At 45.1% G+C, this 12,268-nt stretch overlaps 1 protein-coding gene and 1 long non-coding RNA gene across 6 annotated transcripts in view; one reads left to right on the top strand and one right to left on the bottom strand.

Moving 5' to 3' along the window:
* WRN (WRN RecQ like helicase) overlaps positions 1-12,268 on the bottom strand; it is a 108,787-nt gene that overhangs the window by 13,844 nt on the left and 82,675 nt on the right. For 4 of the 5 annotated variants that reach the window (XM_077345640.1, XM_077345639.1, XM_077345641.1 and 1 more), the window contains 4 exons: positions 12,170-12,236; positions 9,632-9,708; positions 6,018-6,105; positions 4,624-4,736 (listed from right to left, as the gene is read on the bottom strand). In XM_077345640.1, the coding sequence (XP_077201755.1) occupies positions 4,624-4,736; positions 6,018-6,105; positions 9,632-9,708; positions 12,170-12,236 (345 nt within the window). The remainder of the gene's footprint in view (positions 1-4,623; positions 4,737-6,017; positions 6,106-9,631; positions 9,709-12,169; positions 12,237-12,268) is intronic. The other variant, XM_077345642.1, reaches the window with a different exon arrangement.
* LOC143841394 (uncharacterized) overlaps positions 1-12,268 on the top strand; it is a 32,223-nt gene that overhangs the window by 15,666 nt on the left and 4,289 nt on the right. The gene's annotated exons all lie outside the window — the stretch shown is intronic.

Here is a 12,268-nt window from a genome sequence, read left to right as displayed (position 1 = left end):
GCAGGCTATAAATCATACTAACAAACAAAAACACAATGTTTTTTTTATGCCGTGCTTTTTGCTTCTCAGAGTCCCAAAGCAGCTTACTAACACCGTTCCCTTCCTCTCCTCACAACAGACACCCTATAAAGTAGGTGAGGCTAAGAAAGCTCTACAGATTAGAGTCTGTCACTCTAACCACTACACCACACTGTACAGGCAGTAGAACTACCACCCGAGTAGCCACCGGGGAAAAGACAAAGCTTGCCACAGTATGGTGGGGATGGTGGCCTTGCACGCTTTTCTCCATGACCATCCGGGCCCTTCCCCCAGCATTTTGGCTTCTGCCTCCTGAGCTGGTGACTCTCACATGGCAGACAGAGAGAGAAGGCAGAGAGGGAAGCCCTTGTTGTCCCTCCAGATACACAAAGGCTGGCTAAGGTTCAACAGCAGTGGGGAGAGACAACTCCACACACCCAGGAGTAATCTTAATCTGGTACTTTTGAAGTTATATATTTAACATTTATAGTTTATTATTACATGAGTATGTGTAGGGAAGCCCGCAGCACATAACATAGTCATGTGGCTCTTTTGCTCGATGGTAACTGTAAACGCAGAGCCATGGCGTAAGCACCAATGCTCTAAAGCAGCCATTCTCAATGGGGGTCACAAGGAGGCCCTGGCACTTTTGAAGGGGGCCCCAGAATGAAAAATGTGAGGAGAGCCCAAAGGATTCATTGAAATAGCCTTTTTGTCACATATGACATCAGTAATGGCGAGAAAGTTCAACCTGTGTCAAGAGGAATAAAAAGCAACATGTACTCTGTTCTTTGTGTGTGCTTGAATTAATGCATTCAAGGGGAAAATATAAACACACATGCTTCTCCTGGTCGAATGTTCTAGAAATCTGTCTGCCAACTGATGGCAACCCCATGGGGTTTTCAAGGCAAGAGAGGGTGGTTTACGACCTGCCTCTGTGTAGCAACCCTGGCCTTTCTTTGTCCCAATCCCAATCCTAACCAGGGACATTTCTGCTTAGCTTCTGACGGCCAGCCAAGACAGGCCATTCTGAAGTAGTTCAGCAGTGGACTCGGTTGCCTAAGGAGGTGGTGAGCTCCCCCTCACTGGCAATCTTCAACCAGTGGCTTGGCAGATACTTATCCTGGATGCTTTGGGCCAGTAGTTCTCAACCTTCCGAATGCCGCGACCTTTTAATACAGTTCCTCCTGTTGTGGCAACCCCCAACCATAAAATTATGCAAGTGTTCTTATACAGAAATTAAACCGAAACTGAACAATGGCATCATTGTTCATGATTGTGTATTAATCGATCTACTCCGCAAGGCTGTTGTGTGAATGGCGGTGCCCCCCCCCCGGCCAAGCTGCTTGCCCTGCTGCGACCCCTGTAAAAGGGTTGTTTGACCCCCAAAGGGGTCCCGACCCCAGGCTGAGAACAACTGGTTTAGGCTGATTCTGCATTGAGCAGGGTGTTGGACTAGATGGCCTAGATCAGGGGTAGTCAACCTGTGGTCCTCCAGATGTCCATGGACTACAATTCCCATGAGCCCTTGCCAGCAAACACTGGCAGGGGCTCATGGGAATTGTAGTCCATGGACATCTGGAGGACCACAGGTTGGCTTCCCCTGGCCTAGATGGCCCCTTCCAACTCTAGGATTCTAAGTAGCCACTGAGGACAATGCTGGCTCTAAATAACTCAAGTCCTCAAAAACGATCAGCAGTGGTTCAGAATGGGTAGTTTAACCTCTCAAAAGCTATTGGGGGAGCTTCCTAAATTTATCTGAAAGAGTGCCACACTGTAAATAATTGGTCCAGGTTTAAACGAGACGGCAGTTTTAGATGAGCAGCCTCTTCTCTTGAGTGCCAATTTTCCACGGAAGATTAACGTGAAGGCCTTACGGACGTACACTTCCCGTCTGATTGCAATCACTTCATCCCCCTCTGCTGAGCCCCCTGAAGTGTCTCCGTTGGAAAGTGTGCTCCTTATGTCTGCTGAGGTGAAGCTAGATCAGTGCGGTGGGGAAGTGACAGACCTACAAATCAGGTGTTTGCCCGTTTCAATCTTGCCTCTGTCGTAGGTGGCCATAGGCGAAACCATTCCCTCTGCCTTGACGCTCCTTCTTCAAGAAGGGGATCAGTACACTGGCCAGCCTTACACGGTGTCGTAAAGACTAAAACAAGATAACTTTGAACAAATTACGCATGTGCAAAGGGCGGCCAAGTCACAGCTGAGGTATGGAGACCTGTGCCAGGGACTTTTCAAGGCCAGTGAAAAGAAGAGGTGGTTTGGCCCTTGCCTTCTTCTGCAGTCTACCTTGATGCTCTTCCCTTTCATGTAAAAGCTAGCATAACAGTGTATATGTAGCACACCTTTGCCCCGTTTGTCTGCTATATTAGCATCATTGCATGAATTGTCAGCATCCCCTTCTTTGCTGCCTTAAGAAACTAGAGGTCCCAAAAGGCTCTGAATGGAAGACCACAGAAGGGATAAATAAAGGGGCTGAAAGAGGGAACCTCTCAGGGAGGCCACCCAGAGAGTGCAGTCACATTGGCAATTTCAAATACTACCAAGCAAAGAGCACTACGCATAAACGTCAGGACAAAAGGATATCCTAAAATAAATAATAAAATAAGGCATTAGAAAAAGCCCCCTAACAAGAGGGGCACCAACAGAATGTGCAGGTACTTTACTTGCACATTCTTTTGGGTTCCTCTCCCTTTTAGGGGGCTTCTGCTAATGCCTGATTTTCCTTCTGAATTTCCTTTTGTTCTGATGTTCATGGGGTGCCTCACTGCTCTTGGCTTTATCATTTGTCTTCCCAGAGTCAGCAGGCAGGGAAGATAAATGAAGGCTGGGATACGGGGGTGGTTGTTAGTTAAATCAGTTGCTAGTTCGAGAGTCGATTTAATTTTAAGATTTTAAAATTTGGAAGAGAGGCAGTCTAAAAGTCTGCCTCTCTGTCTATCTATTTATTTATAATTTGGCTTTTATACTGCCCCTTCTTGCAAATGGGCTCAAGGTGGTTTACATACCATAACATTAACAATTCAATAAACACATTGAAAACATAATAAAATCCAATACAAATCCTCCTCCCCATAAGCAGAAGAAGAAATGGGGGGGGGGGAAGAGGCCTGGAGAAGTTGAAGAAAAAACATCCTGGAGAAGATGAAAATAGGCAGGCAAAATGCCCACATTGTGCGGAATGAATCAGAAGATGTGAGAGCTATGTAGGACAATCCATTGAACAAGCGGATGGTACATGGCTTTAAAGAAGATTTATGCCTCCATGTGGGCCGGGTTATAGGTAAATAGTGCTAGAGCACTGCCTCTTTCACTTGGAACGCCTACCTGCAGGAAACACAAAGCTTTAAGAACTGCAGGGATGACTGGGCTGTCCTTTGACTCGCTCACCTCGATTGTCCCTAGTGCCCCGCCCAAAGGGACATAAAGCCTGCACATTGCACACGGCGACCCATCACTGGGGGCACTTTTGTGCTACCCGTCCTCAGGCATGCTTGTGTAACAAAAGCAAAGGGCATATTCAAGAGCCCAGTGATTTATTTGACCCTATCTTTGCTTTAGCACAGGTTGATATAAAAAGCCAATTCCATTAGCAGCTCTTTAATAATTCTGCCAAGAAAGACGGATGCAGAAGTTTACTAGCTGGATGCGATCAAATCAAATATGGAGGAATTATGTTTTGGCCCAATGCCCAAATCCACGACCCTGGCATATGTCTCAGTTGGAGACAGGTGGTATCTTGATAGCTCCCCCCCACTCCACCCTCAAAGGAGGTGTAAACAGCTCCCATTGCTCATACTGGGCATTTTTCCTGTCCCGCTACCATCTCTGGCTCAACAAATCTTGTACGTTTTGTAAGGCTTCGTCTCAAATGAATTATTATCTATTTGCATCATTCATACCCTGCCTTTCCCCGCAAAGCAGCTTACAGCAGTGTCCCTTTTGTCTGTTTTATCCTCACAACAGCCCTATGAGGTAGGTTAAGCTGAAAGTGTGTGACTGGCCCAAGATCACCCGGCAAGCTTCCACGGCAGACTGGAAATTTGAACTGGGTCTCTCAGATCCTAGTCTGACACTCTAAGCCAGTGGTTTTCTACCTTCCTAATGCCACGACCCTTTATTTAATACAGTTCCTGATGTTGCGGTGACCCCTAACCATAAAATTATGCCAGTGTTCTTTCACAGAAATTAAACCGGAACTGACCAATGGCGTGAAGATCCATTGTTCATGATTGTATATAAATTGGGTTTTTTTCTCGGGGTTTCTCAGTTCAGCTCTGCCTCTTGCCCCACCATGCCGATCTCGCTCTTTTCCGCTGCTCCAGACAAACGAATGCTCTATCTCGAACTACCCCGCAAGGCTGTTGTGTGGATGGCACCCCCACAGCAAAGCTGCTTGCTCTGCCACGACCCCTGTTAAAGGGTCATTCAACCCCCAGGTTGAGAACCACTGCTCTAAGAGTACGCCCCACACAACAACAGCTCCTTCTTACAACTTCAAGCTTTTCAGAAACCTCCAGTCTCTATCTACAGTGCAAATTGACCCTTCACAAAAGGAACTGGCTTATATTTATTCATTGTAGCTGGGGGAAAAAAACTTACCTTATGATTGTTAAATCTACCAGTACTTTGTTCGTTGCTAAAATGGCAGGAGGGATGTCCTTCTCACTGGCTAGTTTCTGCCTGGCTGCCACTAACTTGCCGTAGAGAACCGTCTGTTAAAAGACAAAAGCCCAGCCTTCAATTATTTGATTTCCATTAACACTTTGCCTTTGTCTCAAGAACGTTCAAATGGAGGCTTGTTTTTCAGAGTACTGGAAGACACTGAGATTTCAACATCTAGCTCAGCCTCTCTCAGCTTTTATGCAATTGAGAACCCCCTGAAATATTCTTCAGGCTTCAAAAAACAAAAACAAAAACAGAATATGGTTGGGAAGCATATGCCCACTCAGGATCCTTCCCCTTCCATCCACCCCAGGCTTATCATTGGCCATTTTGGGAGGGAGGAGCAGGTCAACCTCACCATATATGTTCATATCACCCGACACATGTTTAACAATTTTTAAAATATTTATTTATTTCTTTAATTTATACCCCGCCTCTCTCAACAAAGTCACCTCAAGGCAGCTTACAAAATAAAACCATAAAACAGCATAGCCCATAAAATCCCATTAAAACATAATACAATCATCATAAAATCCAACCCATTTGAGAACCCCTTCCAGGGCTGCCAAGAAACCCCAGGGTTTCATGAGAGCCCTGGTTGAGAAAGTCTAAAGGATCAGCCAATCAATTGTGTTTAAGAATGTGGCTCCCACTAATCAGACAGCAATTTTTTTTAATGTTCCCCTATATAGTCGAAAAGAGCCTCTTGTGGCGTAGAGTGGTAAGGCAGCAGGCATGCAGTCTGAAAGCTCTGCCCATGAGGTTGGGAGTTCGATCCCAGCAGCCAGCTTAAGGTTGACTCAGCCTTCCATCCTTCCGAGGTCGGTAAAATGAGTACCCAGCTTGCTGAGGGGTAAACGGTAATGACTGGGGAAGGCACTGGCAAACCACCCCGTATTGAGTCTGCCATGAAAACGCTAGAGGGTGTCACCCCAAGAGTCAGACATGACCCAGTGCTAGCACAGGGGATACCTTTACCTTTATAAAGGATTGCCTTTTCTAAGATGGTGCCTATTGCACCAAAATACAAATAATGCATACTTTTTCTCCCCTTCTGAACTAACAATGTTTATTCAAATGCATATCTACAAATTAATTGATTAAAATCCATACAGATTTACACTGCTCTAAGTGGAATGCATATGAATGAGCTTGCAAGTCTCATCAACACAGAAATGCAAAACTACCTTCCGGCAAGACAGTTTGGTGCTGTCCATGACTACCAGCAGCCCCTCAGGTTCTTGAGCAGGGAAAGATCTTCCCCAGTACTTCCTGCATGCACACCGCATGCCTTTCCCTCATGTCAAAGCACTCCTGGCTGACCTACTAACCTGTAATTCCTTCTCCCTTGGAGATATAATAGGTCCTGTAGGGGTCCCAGGCACAGGAAGTAGTTTAGCCGGCATCTGCACTATGGAACTAGTGAAAGAAAGAAAAGCAAATATTCTTATATTTCTGTCCAGCCACTACAGCTTGATAGCTGGCCCCCAAAAAATCTCCCTCAAATATCCTGCAATACAAGCCTTGGGAATTGTGCCACTAAGGGGAGAAATTCAAAATCCCATCATAAGGTGTAATCTTTGGTAGGGCAAGACCTGCAGCTCATGTGCCAAGGAGTTTGTGGCATACCTGGACAAGAGGCGAGAGTATGCAGACTCCATATGCCATAGAGTCAATCCTCTACTTTCCTAGAGATGCTCTTTTTTCTGCCAGTTCCTTTGCTCAGTAGACACAAGGCAAAAATAATACCAAGGAACCACATTATTATTAAGCATGGAGATACTGAATCTGTTTAACTGGTATATTAAGGCACAGAAAGCAGCCTAGAGCTAAGTGGAAAGGCAGAGTACATATTTTAAATGTTAATTAACCAAAACCTTAACTATATAACCAGGCAAGGACAAATTATAAAATTCAGAGCTGTTTTTTATACCTTGCTTTTCACTACCAAAGGAGTCCCAAATTGACTTACAAACACCTTTCCCTTATTCTCCCCACAATAGACACCCTGTGAGATGTGGCTGAAAGAGCTCTAACAGAACTGCTCTGCGATAACAGCCCTAAGAGAACTATGACGAGCAGAAGGTCACCCAGTTGACTGTATGTGAAGTATTGGGGAATCAAACCCAGGTCTCCAGATTAAGAGTCCACCACCCTTAACCACTAGAGCATGCTGGCTCAGGGCTATATACTCAAAACGAACGACTAGGACAGGGGTAGTCAAACTGCAGCCCTCCAGATGTCCATGGACTACAATTCCCAGAAGCCCCTGCCAGCATTCGCAGTTTGACTACCCCTGGACTAGGAGGACAGATAGCTTCTTAGGAGTAACTCCAATGGTCGCTGATAACAGAATTTGAGACTCACACCCATTTGAGCTTATGGGAAGGTTTATCCAATTTAGACTTGCTTTTGGCTACCGACAAAGAGCACTGGAAACAGGTGTTAAAATACCAAACCCACAACAAGAACACTTTATTTACAGTCATTTCGGCCAGTACAATAAACCCTGTCTTTGTAAATATTTCTCTTTATGAGCAATGGTTTATCAGAGTGATTGGTAGTATTTTTCTTACATGATGTGAAGATCTCTGTAAACATTTCGGTTTGTGAACACTGGTTTACCAGAGTGATTTGAAACCAAGAAATACAACATATATATAAGAAATTACATTACATATATACATATATAATACATACACACACACACACACACACACAAACATATATCTATCTATATCTATCTCTATCTCTCTATCTCTCTCTATATCTATCTATCTATCTATCTATCTATCTATCTATCTATCTATCTATCTATCTATATCTATATCTATATCTATATGTATGTTGTATTTCTTGTATAGTATATATATACATATATACATATATACATATATACATATATACATACATACATACATATACATATACATATACATACACATACACATACACATACACATACACATACACATACACATACACATACACATACACATACACATACACATACACATACACATACACATACACATACACATACACATACACATACACATACACATACACATACACATACACATACACATACACATATACATATATATATATATATATATATATATATATATATATATATATAAGAGCCTCTTGTGGCGCAGAGTGGTAAGGCAGCGATATGCTGTCTGAAGCTTTCTGCCCATAAGGTTGGGAGTTCAATCCCAGCAGCCGGCTCAAGGTTGACTCAGCCTTCCATCCTTCCGAGGTCGGTAAAATGAGTACCCAGCTTGCTGGGGGGTAAACGGTAATGACTGGGGAAGGCACTGGCAAACCACCCCGTATTGAGTCTGTCATGAAAACGCTAGAGGGCGTCACCCCAAGGGTCAGACATGACTCGGTGCTTGCACAGGGGATAACTTTACCTTATATATATATATATATATATATATATATATATATATATATATATATATATATATATATACATACATACATACATACATACATACATACATACATATATATACACTAACCTGAAATGAGTCTATAAAACAAATCTGTGAAATAACACACACTCTGTCTCTCTCTCTCATATATATATATATGTGTGTGTGTGTGTGTGTGTGTGTGTGTATACATATATATATGTAGACAGAGAGAGAGAGAGAGAGTTTTATTTCACAGTAGATTTGTTTACTATGAGGGCTCTATACTAGCATCCTTTGGAGGTGATTTGGAGTCTGATTATTATTTACTTATCGGTCTGGCATGTGTGTTATGTAGCCAGGAGACCTTAAGATAGTCTGGGGGCCAGGCAAGAGACATTTGGCGGTGGTTTGCCATTGCCGGCCCCCGCATCATGGCCCCGGTATTCCTTGGAGATCACTCTTCCAAGTGCTTGCCAGGGCCGACCCTGCCTGGCTTCTGAGATTTGACGGGATCGGGCCTGCCTGGGAAGGCTCTGGTGTATTACTATTAACAGAGAATGGCAAAAGAACATATTTATCACTGGATTGCAGCCAATCACTCTGATGGAAGAAGACATCCTGTTCAGTAAAAAGGGTGATTAAATTTGAGGGACAGAACCAAGTTTGAGTCAAGTGGCACCTTTTTATTCACGGCATAAGCTTTTATGTGCAGGCACATTTCAGATACAAAATGAGGGGCAGTATGCATTTCTCCAGTAACTTATCTCACACCTCCTTCAGTCTCTCACCAGTGTACATGTGAGATTTTAGCAATAGGGAAACATAAATAAATAATGGCGTAATCAATGCAAACGGAAATTAATCTAATTAAAAACTTAGTTCAGAGCCCTCATTCAGAGAAGCACCACCCATTAGAGAAGAAGAAGAAGAAGAGTTGGTTCTTACAGTCGCCTTCCCATTCCTCTCCCCACAACAGACACCCTGTGGGGTGGGTGAGGCTGAGAGAGCCCTGATATCACTGTCCGGTCAGAACAATTTTATCAGTGCCGTGGCGAGCCCAAGGTCACCCAGCTGGTTGCATGTGGGGGAGCGCAGAATTGAACCTGGCATGCCACATTAGAAGTCTGCACTCCTAACCACTACACCAAACTGGCGTAGAAGGGTGTTCTTACACTGGAGCAAGGGTGGGCAAACTGTGCCTCTCCAGGTGTCCATGGACTATAATTCCCATGAGCCCTTGACAGCATCTTCCCCTGACTTAGAGCAGGGGAAGTCAACCTGTGGTCCTCCAGATGTCCATGGACTACAATTCCCATGAGCCCCTGCCAGTGTTTGCTGGCAAGGGCTCATGGGAATTGTAGTCCATGGACATCTGAAGGACCACAAGTTGACTACCCCTTATAGCAGCTGTCCCAAACAATGTTTTCCTGAGAAATAAGAAGAAGACAGTATGTGGGGGAAAAAATTGGGTGGGGGAACAGAGGCAAAAGAAGGAAGACAATTTTAGGAAATACCACCTTGTATTTGTAAGCGCACTCCCTCTAGAGACTTTACTTGCTTCTTGATAGGAGAACATTTCGTGCAAAGGCGTCTTCTTCAAAATATAACATTGTAAGGATAGAAAGTTAATGCACACACCCCAAAGAGTGCTTGGAACAAATATCACCAGTATTTTATGCACTGAGTTATCAGGAATCTTTTAAAAGACCCCAAGGGGTGTGTTGGTGACTTACAACACTTAACATAATGAACAAATCAAAAACCGACAAGATACATAATACATATACAGTTAAAATATATGACTCAGCCCTCCACTACAATCAAACCATTCTTAGCCCTTTGGGAAACTAAGCAAGGTCCACAGAATACGGGTGTCATCAGAGGGTGCATTCCACTAGGTAGGGGCCATCACTAAGAAATCCCTTCCCCTGGTCACAGTTAAGCGAACCATTCTGTAAAAGGCCATCAGTAAAAGACACCCATAATATTTCAGAGGAATATGAACAATCTGGCAAAGGAGGTCATTAGAAAGATATTTTTAGTTTTCAGAGTCAGGAAATAATCTGGGAAAGGTACGGTTTCCCTTCAGCCGCCTTTTCCAAAACAACCTTCACAAAACAACATATCCACCCTCCTCATATAACCTTTTCCTCCCATGAATCCCACTGCTCTTGCCTGAACTGTAGTTAAGCCATTTGCTCATGTTGATGTAAATCATAATTCAAACCGTGATTTCACACAACCCTGATTAACTGTGGTTAACCACAGCTGGGACTAATCCTAGCCATTTCCTTAGAAATAAGATCTGTTTTACTTCCAGGAAAGCATTCTTCAGATTTCAGCCTTCAGTGGGGGCTGATGCTCAGAAAGGACAGGAGAAGAAGAAGAAGAGTTGGTTCTTATATGCTGCTTTTCCCTACCCGAAGGAGGCTCAAAGCGGCTTACAGTCGCCTTCCCATTCCTCTCCCCACAACAGACACCCTGTGGGGTGGGTGAGGCTGAGAGAGCCCTGATATCACTGCTTGGTCAGAACAGTTTTATCAGTGCCATGGCGAGCCCAAGGTCACCCAGCTGGTTGCATGTGGGGGAGTGCAGAATTGAACCTGGCATGCCAGATTAGAAGTCTGCACTCCTAACCACTACACCAGACTGGCTCTCTGCAGAGTTACTGCAGAGGGGGACTGAAAGGGAGGGTGTGCTTGTCAAAGCTGACTCCTGGCATTCTAATTGCAATAGTGGAAAGACAGTGTCACGTCTCCACAAGATCTATGCTTCTAATTCCTCTGCGCTCCAGAGCAACATCTCCCAAAGTTAACTAGGTTTTACGACAACTGAGAAAATGCAATCCATCATTTGCACCCTAAGGAGAACATTTCTGCGCTTCAAATGGAGGAATCAGATTCCCCAGAAGCCCTTGGACCTCCCATGGAAAAATCAGTGCCCTAAGTCAGTGGTCCCCAACCTTTATTAGGCTGGGGACCGGCAGGGCATTGGGCCGCGCCCGCAGGGACCGCGCAGGCCACGCCCACGCTTCCGGCCGCGCCCGCGGGCCGCACCCGCGGATCGGGCCGCGCCCACGAGCCACGCCCGGCCGCGCCCGCGGGCCGCACCCGTGGATCGGGCCGCACCCGCGGGCCGCGCGGGCGCGGCCCGGCCCTGATTCCCTCTCCCCGCCCTCCCGCAGTAAGTAGCTTCCCGGGCTGCAAGCTTGCGGCCTGGGAAGTTTTTTACTGCGGGGGGGAGGGGCGGGGAAGGGGAGCCGCGGCCCGGCGCCATGGCCTTTGCGGCCCGGCGCCGGGCCGCGGCCCGCAGGTTGGGGACCACTGCCCTAAGTAAAAGTCTAAACAGAAGAGTTTGCTTGATGAGCAAAATGACTAAGTGGGGGGCGGGAGAGCCTGATTTGCTTGCCAAGCTTTAAGGGTCAACCACTCCTAGTGCAAATTAGTAGAAAATAATGGTTAATCTCATGAATTCACTTTCACTACGCTAACACATTCTAGACACCACAAAATTATCTCAGCCACTATGCAAAAATGCAGAAATGTGTATTGTTTTGGTCCACCCGGCAACTCAAGGCATCAGGCAGTTTCATAAATCATGGTTCAAAAGACCAACTGGCCCAATTCAGATTACTTTTTAAGCAGGGGGAGGCCACCCACAATGAGGGAGCTGGAGTATACCCCTGGATGTCCACTGGCAGATGTAACATTTGCCAGGGAAGCCTACATACAGAAATCCATAGAATCCTAGAGTTGGAATGGGCCGTACAGGCCATCTAGTACAACCTCTCCCTCAATGGAGGATCAGCCTAAAGTATCCAGGATAAATATCCGTCCAGCCATTAAAGCATATATTAAAAAGTAATTAACTCCCACCTATTTGGGAAACCCTTCCAGGGCTGTCAAGAAACCCCCTGGGTTTCACAAAACCCTGGTTGAGGAAGTCTGGTCTAGATGTTCATCTGAACTGGGATGTGGTCTTTGTATTGAAAAAAAAAAAGCCAAAACAGCTCATAGGAAATTAATGACAAACACTGTTTTTGCTGTAACACAGACCGGCTTTTCTGCCATCAACTTAGATCCATCGGAGAAATGTCCTGCAGCCAAAGGTGTTTGTTTAGAACTGGAAAGAGAAGACAAATGTGATCGACTTTA

The sequence above is a fragment of the Paroedura picta genome, chromosome 7 (genome assembly GCF_049243985.1).
Source record: "Paroedura picta isolate Pp20150507F chromosome 7, Ppicta_v3.0, whole genome shotgun sequence".
Taxonomy (NCBI): Eukaryota; Metazoa; Chordata; class Lepidosauria; order Squamata; family Gekkonidae; genus Paroedura; species Paroedura picta.
This window is presented reverse-complemented; position numbering and strand designations above follow the sequence as displayed.